The following is a 13,830-nucleotide window of genomic DNA, read 5'->3' as shown; positions in this document are numbered from 1 at the left end:
AATAAATGGACAAAGTAAAATTAATTAAATATCTAATAAATGGAAATACATGTATACGAATTGTACTTGTAACCCCGGATAGAGCTTATAAAGGATGAGATGAGACAGCCTTTGTACCTATGTCCGCTATGGTCCTGGAATGGTTAAAAGATAGAATTAGGTTAAACTCTGCGAAAAACATTGCATAAGGTGCATTTGAACTCCCTGCGTTCAGTAAAAAATCCTAGAGGAAGGTGTAGACTGTGTACTTGGAGATGATGCCTCTAGATAATAGTCGAAAAATATAAAGCTGAACAAGTGATGATCTGAATGGTTGTCCTTGTGTATTGATTGAGGGGGCCAAGTGGATTTACGAACATTTCTCTTGTAGCAATAGTAAGGTATAACGATACGTAGGTAGATCATGAATATATTCTGTGTATCAATATCCATGAACGTTTTCGGTAAGAACTTCATCAGGTTTTTTTTTTAATTTTTTATTTATTTTTGATATATATATAGTGATTTTTTATGGGCGTGAGAACTGAAAATGGTGAGACAAAAAGCACAGATGAAGTCAGCGTGTCGATATCCTTGCTAAATATGTCATCAAAGACCTGCCGTGTGTAGGAATTCCCGAACAAATTACTAAACATTGTTAAAACACATATTCGTATACTATTTGTTTGTAGTATTGTTAAGAAAAATTAACCAATTTTAAGTTAAGTAATATTTTGCATGTAAAAATACATAAATTAATTACTCACCTAAATTAGCATGATACATAGCGTTTCTTCGATCCAACCTCAGAGCTTCTAGGAAGTGCTTCTCAGCTTCTGCGAATCTTCCCCTTTTACCCAAAGTGTTAGCCAAATTGAAATGCAGTGAAGGTTCGTTGGGAAGTAAGGCAAGGGCTTCGTGAGCAACACTTTCAGCTTGAGCAAATTCACCTGTATCGAATTAATTACATACATGAAATAAAGAATAGAACAAATCAATTACACAACTTTTGTATATTACTATACTAAAACTGTGATAATAATAATAATAATAATAATAATAATAATAATAATAATAATAATAATAATAATAATAATAATAATAATAATAATAATAATAATAATGAAGAAGAAGAAGAAGAAGAAGCAGCAAGGGCGAGTCAAAAATTATCCGCACTTTCGCCATCTCTCTCTTTACATTATACTGTATTCTGTTCCCGTATGTTGTCAGGTTATACACTTAAGATAACACTATGAGAGTTTTAATACTAATTAGTCCATTAATCTCTCTTCTATTGCAAAAAGCACATGGCCGCTCCGCTGGTAGTATACACCAAAGATCAGTGAGGAAATGGGCCGATTTTTGTGATCTGAAAGTATCAGAGGCTGAAAATTATCGAAGACATTCAACACAACACAGGGTCAATGCTCTAAAGCGTAGAAGTGTAAAGGAACGGATAGAAAAGTTTAAAACTAGCCACACAAGCGTGACACACAAAGAACAAGCAGGATGTGCATTTACTTCCTCTACTTACTTGACCGCTACAACAACTGTGACAAATTTTTGAGCAGAATAGTCGCAAGAGACAAACGGTGTCAGTTATGAACCAGAACTTAAAGTAAGGAGTAGAAACACTCAGGTCATCAATGAAATAGAAATTCAAGGTTCAAACTTCTGCGAGAAAGATGACAACCGTATTTTGGGATTCAACAGTACCTATACTGGAAAAGGAGTGTACAGTTAACAGTGGAAGATTGGACGATTGATTGCAACTATCTGAAGCCAGCAATTCGCATCAAACGGCGAGGTCTATTATCAAAGAAAGAAATAAAAATCTTTAAGTTTTACGATGACGCCGGCTAGGCTAAAGGAAATGATGATGATGAGAAACGAAGGAAGTGGTGGAATGAAGAAAGTGGAAGGAAACGGGAGAACCCCAAGAAAACCCACGCACACAGTTTGTCCACTACAAAATTCACTTGGAGTGAGCTGGGATTGAACCAAGGCCCCATGCACCAGGCCCTACTGAGCCACCGCAGCGCCCGTCTATCAAAGACAGTATTATTGTTACATGATCATGCTCTCTCCTACCTTCATGCACACTACCAACGAAGCGGTATAAATTCTCTCTGCAATAAAAGAAAGAAACAAGAAGCAATAAGAACACACATTCATAGCGTTACTACAAGAGTACAATCTTATAAGATGCGAGGGAAGAAGAGAGCATATAATCTAGACTTAAGGCGAAAAGGGAAGACACTTTTTGACTTACCTAATTTTGAATATGACTTACTACATTCTTGGAAATCTAAATAATCAGCTATCTAGGCTGCACGTTTACCTGTACACATGAGCCTAGGTTACGGAAAATGTAATTTAGAAACCACGTTAAACTGAAGCTCCCGTCTCATTATCTTGGCAATAAAGACTCCTTTCTTTCTTTCTTTCTTTTCTGTAGCAGAGAAGGAAACAAATGATTTCACCCCTTAGTTTAGCTGATACATCCGTTCTTTACAAATGTTTGAATTCAATTTGTCTTCTTTTGCAAATAAAGTATGTGGTCTTGGGCATACCTGATGTCTAAGATAATATTACTTTTTTAACTTGACTGCGAGTTAGACATGAATTTGCCAAGAGCCTGACTATCAAACTGCTCGGAAATAAATGACTGAAATGCACAAATGGCTACATTTAACGCTGGTTCCCATTCTATTGGAGCAATGGAACTCTGAGTAATACCAATTGAAAGTCACTTCAGCAGGCAATTGTTATGCAGGAAGTGTAACTGTACGTGTCATAGGATTTGCTTCAGTGATCTGTAAAGCATATTGAGATAGAGTGTACTGCTGCGTAAGTTTAAACTGAGGCATAATAAGAAACATTGTAACATGATGAGGGGATCGGGCACAGACTCATCCTCATAATAGTCAATGCGTCACTGGTTCCAGGAACCAGTCTAGAAGAGAAAGACAGGACACACGTCAATAGTAGATAACGAGGCTTAAAGGCACGTGTGGAAACAAATTCACGCACCATCTTAACAGAGTTTACGCGACAGTCCAATGTCTCCATTTTAAGATTTCCAACCATGTAGAGCAAACAAATAAATAAACAAATAATAAAAAGTTCTGTAGACACTAACTGAGCATCACAAACACCAACGGATGCACATCTGTATAATCTATTGGATTGTTATAAAAATGAGCCCTACTTCATCCTAAGATAGTGTTTGATAAGAAGGGGATCTTGTAGATAACAAGGGAAATGGCAGTGATTAGATTTTATGAACCCCCCACTGCCGAAAATTTCCAAAACCAAAAAGTGAGATCATGAAAGTATTGTTTTAATGAGATGAACAACACTCAAGTACTCCAATGGTGGAACCATTAACGTTCGACACGTACTGTGCAGAAATTACGAAAATTCACCAACTGTTGTATAAAAAGAGCCGTCTTTGGTAAACAGAAAAGCAAGAAAAGGATTATTATTAAGTATTCTGTCTTTTGACAAGTCCTGAGACTAATGAGACTTTAAAATTTTATTTTATTTATTTATTTTTATTTTAGGTTTGGGCCTGTAAATGTTTCTTCTATGTTTCTCGATCTTCAGTTTCCTCTTTTAACTCCCAATATTTTCTTCTATGTTTCAAATCATCAATCACTTGTGTTCTTCTTCTTCCTATTCCTCGCTTTCCTTCCGTGACCGTTTGAAGAAGACAGTTTCTTTGCAAGATATCTCCAATCCAATTGACCTTCCTACGAAGGATGCTGGCTAAAAGTGTCCTCTTCTCTCCTATCCGTTTTAAAACATCTTTGTTTGTTACTGTCTCTGTCTATTTTATCTTCTCAATCTTCCTCCAACATCACATTTCGAAGCTCTCTAACTATTTCTTCTCTAACTTCCTTAATGTTCAAGTTTCTAAACCACGCAATAACCATTTGACTAGCTTCTTTCTTAGTTCAATAATAATCCTGTTTGTTAAAAGTGATCTTTTCTGACTGAATGCTTCTTTAGCTACAGAAATTCTTGACCCCATCTGTTTGGTACAGTAAGCGTCTCTTGTCAAAATACTTCCCAGGTACTTAAAGTCATCGACCTCTTCAAGTTGTTTTTGTTCTACTCTGACCCGTAAAGGCGCGTTTCCACGGGATATTCTTATGACTTTCGAATTTTCGATGTTGATTTGCATTCCATAAAGTTTCCCAGTGTCAACTATTTTGTCAATCATCTCCTGTAGTCCTTTTCGGTTCTAGCTATATACCATCCGCTAATCTGATCTTACAGAATTATGAATCTAAGTGTGAAGTATGATATACTCTCGCATTCCATATTCTCCTGACTAGGCACAATCAGACTACCACATGTTTATGCATTTAAGTCACTTCCAGAAAGACAGGATGTTGAAAAACAGGGATGGTGTGGGGGTACCTTTCGTGACTTCACTGATTCTCAAGAGCCACGTTTCTTCATGGATAAGACTGGGAACCTCGTCGGCAAACATGTGTTAATGCGGGTGAAGGCTATTGTAAATAAAGCTGATATGTTTTCTATATTGCGTACCTCTGCAGTAGTACACGTTACGAAAAGGGGCACCTACTTCCAAAGAGTCTGGTATCAGGAATTCAATATTCCCATATTACTCCTTTTTCTTAAAAGTCTTTTGAAAAATCTTGTTCTTCGATAGGTTGCTGAACAACAGAAATGAATTTTAGTTAAGAATTTCCTGTTACACATTACACAAGAAATCATGCACAGAGATTATGTAGCTCTATAGAATACTTACCAATGCTATCTAACATGATGATCATATTGCTCCACGCTACAGTATGTGTTGGTTTGAGTGCTGTAGCGTTTCTCCACGCCCTGTAGGCATCTTGGTATTGCTTTTGATCTAAATACTAAAAAGAAAAAATAATAACGTTAACAATATGTAGTACATTAGCATGTTCACAAATATTAATAATCATCTCACGTCTAATTCTGATTCTGAATAATCCTTGAAATTTCAGATTTTCGGGTCTACCCTGGAGCCTTGCTCGCCGAGAATGAAAATAGGAATTAATACTAGCTGCTCTTCTATTCCTGATTATTTTAATTCTTGAGGGAGCACAGTGGCTCAATTGTAGAGCGGGGTTCTTCGTTCACCAAATAAATTTGTGGTGAAAAACATTGTGTCCGATAGTTTTCGCAAGGAACACACGTTTCCTCCCACTTTTTTATTCCACCAATTCTTCCATCATCATTCATTTGCCTTAAACATCGTCTCCCTTAGCCTAAAGGACATAATCTCACGACGTTAAACTGAAAGTAGAAAGTATCTTTTAATTTATTATTATTATTATTATTATTATTATTGTTTGGGGACGGTTATTACTGTTTCCTTATTTTATCCTCTATGAACAAGGCTCCACGCAACGGTTGAAAATGCAACTATTGTTCGGGTATCACGATTTGAAGTGAGCTGAAGTCAATGGAAAGCTTTTGTGAATGCGGGAGTCAACTTTCGGGTTCCATAGACCACAAAAAAATGAAATGAAATGAAATCTTTCACTTTAACGTCCCACAATATGCTGTTAGTCTATGAGAGACGATGATTAAGGGAAGTGAATGCTGATAGAAGAAAATGAAATGAAATCTTTGAATTTTACGTCCCACGATTATGCCGGCAAGGCTAAAGGAGACGGGAATTATGAGAAATGAATGATATGGTGGAATGAAGAAAGTGGGAGAAAGTGGAAGAACCCTGCTGAGAAAATCCACGCACACAGTGTTTGTCCATCACAACGATGATGATAGAAGAATTTGTAGAATGAGCATTGGGAAGAAACGGGAATATTCTGAGAAAACCCACGAATACGATGATCTCTTACGCCTAATATTATGATCTCTTACGCCTAATATTGTCATACTCAATCCAGTTTTCATCACCTGTAACAGTCCGCTTTATAAATGGTTCGAACTCATTCCGTTTCAATAGAGAATCACAAGCTTAATTTCGGTCTATCAAATTTTTCTTCATTAAATCACGCGGTACCCATACATCAGCCTTGCTAACTATTCCAAGTTGACATAATCGCCTTGACTCTCCTGCCTGATTTGAAGAATTTCCCCAGTCTCTCGAGTTGTTTTATGCCGATCACTTTCAGTTACAGGCAATATTTTGTTACTATCAGCCTTGGCCGGTTGACACGAACGTGGTGTCACTAACATTAAAATTGCTTTCACGAAACTTTCTGAACCATTTACGGCACGCGGAATCGTCAATGGCACTCTAGCCTAAGGCCTTTTTCGGAAATAAAAAAGATATATGTCGGAAGTGCTCCTTATTTTCTGCCATTGATCACGTTGCACAAAATGTAAACAACATGTTTACTCATTTTGTTTTCCTGTGAACTCACGGAAGTTTCTTTTGTCATCGAATAGCAACATTTTACACATAATGTAGCAAACACTTTAGTTTTGCGTTTAAATGCTATCTAGCGCCAAAAAAGGGACAAACTTCTCCATCAAACCAATAATAAATAACAATGTAAGTTATATTCTTCACACATTTTTAACGACTCATGACCGAAAGCCCTTCTGGGATTTCTTTCCTTTTGTTCTTCCTATGCCACTCTGATGAGCATGAAAACTAGGTATTTGTATTTAATGACAACCATGTTAATTCTTTTTTTTTTTTTTTCTCATTATTTCTCACCCATTAAATAACAAACTCGTAGTCATCAAGTGACATGACGCCAACTTCATATTGAGATGCGAACTCTGAAGGAATATTTTGCCGAAAGTTATGTAAGAAAGAATCAGTGATATTATTCTAATTTTTTAACAACCGCTTCTGTATGTATATATATGTGAGTATGAGTATCGAGAGAGAGATAGTAGATAAATAGATATAACTCCCTTAGGAAACAAATCATACAAAGTAGACAAAAGCAAATTGTTTACTGGAAACTACAAGTGACAAATAGCGACATATACAGCATCTTAATACAATGTGGTGTGACGAAATTAGATAGCATTGTGAATATCTTGGAAACGAATTATCGAAGATAGATGGTTGTCAAAAAGTATTGGAAAGACAAATGTTGATAATGGTATTATGTGTTTCAAATATAAATAACCCTTACAATACACTCATGTGACTCAGTTCTCATTCTTGATATCTGAACATTTGAGATTACGAAATAAATGCTTATATCTTGTTGTGAGAGATCATGTGTTTAACTTTGTAACTGTAAGAATTACTAAAAATAAAGATAGTTAAATTAAAATGTACTGTTCCAAGGTATAAATGGGTAAAATTTACTGCTATGTCTGAGTATAAGAAACGATTCTGGTAACTCGAACTATTTTAACTGGAAAGAATGGTAAATAAGTTAATTAAAAATGATTTCATGACAAGAGCAGCCGTTGAGTAGACCTAAAGAGTGGAAGATTCAAGTTTATAAAAACGAAAATCAAAGCATTTAAAAGACAATATTAATAAAACATAAAACAAAATTAATGACGTGATCGTCTTACACAAATCGAATAATAACTTAGAAAGGTAAATTTTGAAAAATATACAGAATCAGAACGGGTAAATATATTTTATATATATTTGAATTCTGGTCACCAATTACATGAAAGATGGGATAATTTGATTGGTTACCTTAAGAGTTGGTTGAAGAAAAGGGAAGATGAAGACCTTCGAGACAGTTGACGGGAGCTCTCACATACCGTAATTGCGGGCTACTTGGACCCTTAAGGGGCTACTTGGACCCATACCAAAAACTCGTTTAAAATCCCATATGCAATGCAATAATGAGTGAGTTCAGAGTTAGATCCGTTAGATGGGATCAAAATACAGGTGTACACACATTGAAACTAGTTCTGTGGTGGGCTAGGATTGAGCAGCATTGGTGAGAAAGGTCATTGACGAAAACAGTGTATTTATTGACCGCCAAACTTTTATGTGTGGAAACTATTTGCAAGGAAGTGGAACCAATGCTAAATAAACACATAAGTAGTTACATATAGGTTAATGAAACTGACATGGTAAACTTTCTCATATACAATTAGATGTGTGCGTAATTAGATTATACAGTATATGAAGTGTGTACATATGACCTGGAAAACATGGATATTTTGTCCCACATCTTTTGTTATCTTTATCCCACCCCATCCTTTGTTATCTTTATCAATGAAAAATAAAGGTCTGTTGTCACGTGTCACACAAGTAAGGACTTTTCATTGTTTCCTTAAGGATACCGGTACAAAATGCTACATCAATATAAAAGATTGTCTGCAGGTCGAAAATATGCTGATTTTTCATAACAGCTTGAAGAATATTTAAAAGCAATTCAGTCGGGGAAAATGTCGCGAAAAGAAACAGAAGCTCACTTCAAGATAAGTCGTTCCACCATAGAAAGAAGATTAAAGAACAGGTCAAGGCAGAATCCGGGTCATCTGAAAGTGTTCACTGAAGAAGAAGAATTAGCCTTCGCTAGTCATCTTGATAAAGTTTGTGATTTCGGATTCCTCGTTAATTAACTTGATTTTAGATTTATTGTGAAGTCCTATTTTGCCATGCATGGGAGAACTGTCATTGCTTTCTAAGACAATCTTCCCAGTCGAGATTGAGTGAAGTTATTTTAGAAAATGCACCTCCAGTCAACGACTAGATTCGCTGCTAATATAAGTAGGGCTCGTGCAACTGCAGAAGAAAACGTAATCAGCTATTACAATCATTATATTTGATAGTACCTCTAAACATGTTCTCTTTGTGGTTTGCAGTAAATAAAAAGTGTTGTTCTTGGAACACCTACGTCCTACTTAGTCTCAGAGCAGATTTCAATGGTTTTCTGTAGGAAAATATGGGTGTGGGTTCAAGTAGCCCGAACGCGAGTCTTACTTGGACCCATTTTTTACAATACTCGCCTGTGCTTTGTTTTCAATATATGTAACTAAAACTGTCCTCGATATGTGCAATAAAGCCTGTAGTTCCACTTAATATGGGTTATGACAATAACTTTCGAGTTTTCGTGGATGAAAATAGGCCGAAAGAACGAATTTGTTGCAAAATTGGGTCCAAGTAGCCCGCATTTACGGTACTGTATTTCTCAACTCAAACGTGGTCGTCAAAGAAAGCTAAATATAAATAATTTTTAACACTTCCATGGCCGATCTGTGGTGCCTTTATTTATCTTAATTCTGTTTTCTCTCTCACTTTCTAATGTTTGTTGAAGGACTTCGCTAAAGATCGAAATATAAAAGGGGAAATAAAACTGGAGGAGGAAACACATTTACGAACCCACGTATGCATAATTCGATTCATACGAAGTTCACAACGCCGAAAGTGTCTGCACAGGGCATCTGATCTTAGTGTGATGGTCCCAGCACATCGCCCACTGTAGAGTTCATGCTGCAATGGTTTGAAGGATCTCGAATTTACTGCAACAAACAAAGTTACATGTAGATCATATTGTATGTCTCTAATGTCGGGACGATGCCAGCAAAAATCTATTGTGCAATTAACTGACATCGATGGTGGAACTGAGTGGTTGTGTCTCTAGCAGTACAGGTGATTTAGGATTTTAGGATTTAGGATTTAGATTTCTGGGCTTTCGGCATTTAAGGCCATTTAGCCCTTCACGATTTGAGGGATGGCGTCCCTCGGCGAGCACACAATCCGGGGAAAGGGAAGGAAGAAAGGATTGGGGAAGGAAGGAAGCGGCCTGGGACCTATAAGTTAGGTACCACCCGGTATTTGCCTGGTGTGAATGAGGAAAATCCAGGAAAACCTCATTCAGGGTGGCTGGCCTGAAAAAGCGTGTTGCACTTTTTTGATCGAGTGACCCCACCGGGAATCGAACCCGGGACCACTCAAAAGTACAGCTGAGTGGAAAAATCCAGTGTATACTAGGATTTTCCCTACAGGACTCACATCTAGCATTGTAGTATGAGGATACGCAACTGCTCACCTGCATCCTTCATTTCGAGTAGGATGACTGGAGATGTGTCAATTCTGTCATCCGATTTTATCTGGACATTTTGATGCACCGTACATTCCAAGTATAACGCGCGCCCTCATACTAGAAGGGCAACCCAGCGTGCTTTACTTGGTTAAGTCATCTACTCTGGGCTGTTAAGTCTCCGGATCTAAGACCTATCGAGGACGATGAGACACGGTAGGGTGGCGCCTGACTGCCAGCAGGAAACGACTATCGTATAGCTACGCCAGGATCTATAGCAAGCGTAGGAAACAATACCCAGACAGACAATCACCATCTGTACGAAAGTTTACCTCTCCTAACAGCTACTTTTGTGGGCATTCATGATGGTTACATATACAAAAGGCACTATTGTATGTTGTTAAATAGTCTGTATAACATGTTCTGGATATCTCATGGATGCCATGTTAAGAGTCTTCATCCCGGCGAAATTAAAATACCGCTAATTTTACAGTAATTATGTGATATCTTCAAATAGATAAAAGATAATCGAAATGTGAAACAAGAGCGCCCTAGACAATATTATTTTACAGGAGAAACCTTTATCACGACTCACTTATCTGCTTTCGATTTCGAGCCATTTTGAAAATCGGCATTTATTTTCGCGTTTCTAAACAGCTGAAAACGGAAAGCCGCTAGGTGACTTGTGATAACGGTACCTCATGCAAAATAATATTGTCTAGGGCACTCTTGCTCCATATTTCAATTATCTTTTATCTATTTGAAGATATCACATAATTACTGTAAAATTAGCGGTATTTCAATTTCGCCGGATGAAGACTCTTAAGATCATCAGTTTCTTCTTGTGAACCAGCTTTGGTCAGGGTCTGATTAATTCCTATTGAGTTCTTAAATGTGTTTCCACCAGCGCACATATTTTAAGACGGTACCCACACGGGTGCTTCCAAGCTACTTTTCAAATCCTTAATTTTGTTCTCCCTACTTCTTCCCCTTCCTATCTGAATAAGCGTTTAGGGAAATGACTTCTGCTTTTTAACACTGCGAACAACATGCATTCTTAAATGTCCACCCCAAGTGAAGGAGCTATACATCACTTTCGGTGGTTGCTGGAAAGTAATTTAAATGCACAGATATATCGCATGACCGAAGAAGATTGTAGCCTTTTCTTTACTTTTTTCTAGGTGGCGAGAGGTGTCAGTGGCAAAGACTGCTATACCAAGTGAAGAGTTTGGTTAGCATGGCTTGACAGTTTCCCAATTAATATTGAAATCGGAAGTGGTATTAGATTTCTACCACTTCCGGTGTTAGTAGAGAGATTAGAGGAGATGGAATATATTCTTGGAATACTTAATTAATCGAACAAAACTGATTCTCTCTATTACCGCTTTTACTCTATAGTTGTCAGTTAAAACCGGAAAAGGGTAATTTCTACCATTTCCGGTTTTAGCAGAGAGATTAGAGTGGAGATGGAACCTCTTTTTCGGATGCTTAATTGATTGCAGAAAACCGCTTCTCGCTATTTGTTACAGTTTTCGCTCTATAACAATCTACATTAAAACCGGAAGTGGTTGATTTCTGCCACTTTCGGTTTGAATATGGTGTTGATACCTATTCTTATAACGGTAAATAGATTCAAAAAACGCTACTCTATATTTCTCTTCGTTTTTTCTGTATGGAGATCAATACTGAAACCGAAAGTTATAGTAAATTTCTATCACTCCCGGAGTTATTAGAGAGTTAAGGATGGAGATGAAATATAGGGTGTTACAAAATTTTTGTCACAATATTTTGGGACACGATTTCTCATATCAAAATAAGGAAAAAAAAAAAGTTAATATGGACCTGTAGTCGGAAGTGCATAGTTTCTTAATGATAGGGTGCAGAAAACGTGAAGAAATGAACTTTAAAGATCCATAGTTCCACTACAACAGGACCGATCGTAGTCGGGTCAAGACATCACTGAGGAACTAGTATGTGAACTATCCAAATATCCAACTTTCAGAACCTCCGGTACTTGCACAATCGTTTTTAGAGAGGCTGTTTGGGAGTACCTGATCACTCCCCTAATAGCATGTTGTTTTGCAGCAAGTCTTTCACTATATTTGATTTTAACTTGCTAGACTTTCCGTGCACTGTACACCTGCTGCAGGCGTTTTGAAAGAGTTACCCGCAAATGTCGTAATTTGATTTTCACTTGCTAGATTTTACTTGCCTCGGAGGCTTGCTGCAACTTTGTAGCAAGTGTGTCAGTTCTAGTTTCTACCAACAGGTGGCACAAAAGCCTAATCTTAGAAATCTCCCCGCCAGGCCGCCATTTGTAGTAGATGCGAAGTGTGTGAAGCATTAAAATAAGTGGATATACAAGTGCAGTGTCATAATTACGTAAGTATCCAGTATGTAGAAATAATATATATTTTAAACTTGTATTCTTTGATAAAGTTCTTCAGAAAAATATACTGTGTGATTGTTCGTATACAGTAAATGTTCGTTTTGTAAAAGGCATGCAATACAATGCAAGTATATACCTGCAGAAGACTTACTACACTCACTTGCTGAAGACCTGCTGTAGACTTGCAATGCAAGTATATACTTGCAGAAGACTTACTACAAACTTGCTGTAGACTTGCAGTGCAAGTGGTATCCTTGCAGACTTGCGTCAAACCTGCACTAACCTTCTGCCGACTTGCTGTACACTATCAGTAGGCTTGTTGTGCAAGTAAACTCCTTGCAGAAACTTGCTTTGCAAACTTACCATACACTTGCACTGCAGGCGTGCTGCAAGTTCGAAGAGCGTCAACTAGGAAGTTTGCATTAAACTTGTATCAAACTTGCAGACTTGCATCACAAGTCTGCTGCAAGTTTGCCAGACTTGAATTGCAAATCTGCTGTAAGTTGTTGCAAGTCATTTTTGCTATCTGGGTCTCCACTCACCTCTCTCAAAATTGGTGTCAAAGTACTGGAGCATTCTTAAACATGGATATTTGGATAGTTTACATACTAGTTCCTCAGTGATATCTTGACCCGACTACGATAGGTCCCACAGTAGTGGACCTATGAACCTGTCTCACGTTTTCGGCACCCTATAACTCCGAAACTATCCACTTTTGAGCACAGGTACATACGAACTTTCTTTTTCTTATTTTGATGTGAGAAATTTCTTCTCAAAACATTGTGATACATTTTTGTAACACCCTGTATATTCTTTGCACTCTTAATCGATTACAGGAAAACGCTTCTCCTTATCTATTACCATTTTTACTCTACAGTGAACATAAAAACCAGAAATAATTTATCTTTACCATTTCCGGTTTGAACATACAGGGTGGCCCAAAAGTAGGTATACAGTCCCGTACTGTATTTTATATCATTTCTTATTGTTATTAAACAGATAGACCTAGTTTCTTTATTTGTTCTTAACGTCTTTTTACTTATAACTTAAGCCCGGAACAGTCGATGCAAATAAATCAATAAACTAGAATGTTATACTTGATCAATGCAGGGGTGTATAACTACTTTTGGGACACCCTGTAGTTTCCATCAACGAATGGGATTCTTAACTTTTGACCCTCTTCATTCTGGCCAAATTTGATGTTGATTCATGAAGTAGTTCTTGAAATTTTTTGTCTCCTGGACAGATGGACACGGACAGGATAAATATATAGAATAATAATAATAATTCATTAATAACTTAAAATGCAGCTTCATTTTTAGTGATAAGAGCTATACATCACTTTCCGTGGTCGGGTTTCCTGGCTACCGAAAATTCGCTAATTGCATTAATTAATTTTAAAAAACTGGCAAAAGTAACTTCGAAATTACTTATTGTTCATTTTCTATTATGCTGTGTAGTTTGTTTATATTTATATATATAACTATTTTCTGCTATTAAGTTGATTTT

At 37.0% G+C, this 13,830-nt stretch overlaps 1 protein-coding gene across 2 annotated transcripts in view; it reads right to left on the bottom strand.

The window, feature by feature from the left end:
• Positions 1-13,830, bottom strand: part of LOC145693652 (protein O-mannosyl-transferase TMTC4-like) — a 66,743-nt gene that overhangs the window by 12,239 nt on the left and 40,674 nt on the right. For both annotated transcript variants that reach the window (XM_081769866.1, XM_081769867.1), the window contains exons 12-13: positions 4,763-4,877; positions 747-929 (exon numbers count right to left, since the gene is read on the bottom strand). In XM_081769866.1, coding sequence (XP_081625992.1) covers positions 747-929; positions 4,763-4,877 — 298 coding nt within the window. The remainder of the gene's footprint in view (positions 1-746; positions 930-4,762; positions 4,878-13,830) is intronic.

This window comes from Thermobia domestica, chromosome 8 (genome assembly GCF_964235325.1).
Source record: "Thermobia domestica chromosome 8, izTheDome1.hap1.1, whole genome shotgun sequence".
NCBI classification, from domain to species: Eukaryota; Metazoa; Arthropoda; class Insecta; order Zygentoma; family Lepismatidae; genus Thermobia; species Thermobia domestica.
Note: the sequence above shows the minus strand (reverse complement) of the source record. Positions and strands in the feature narration are given on the sequence as shown.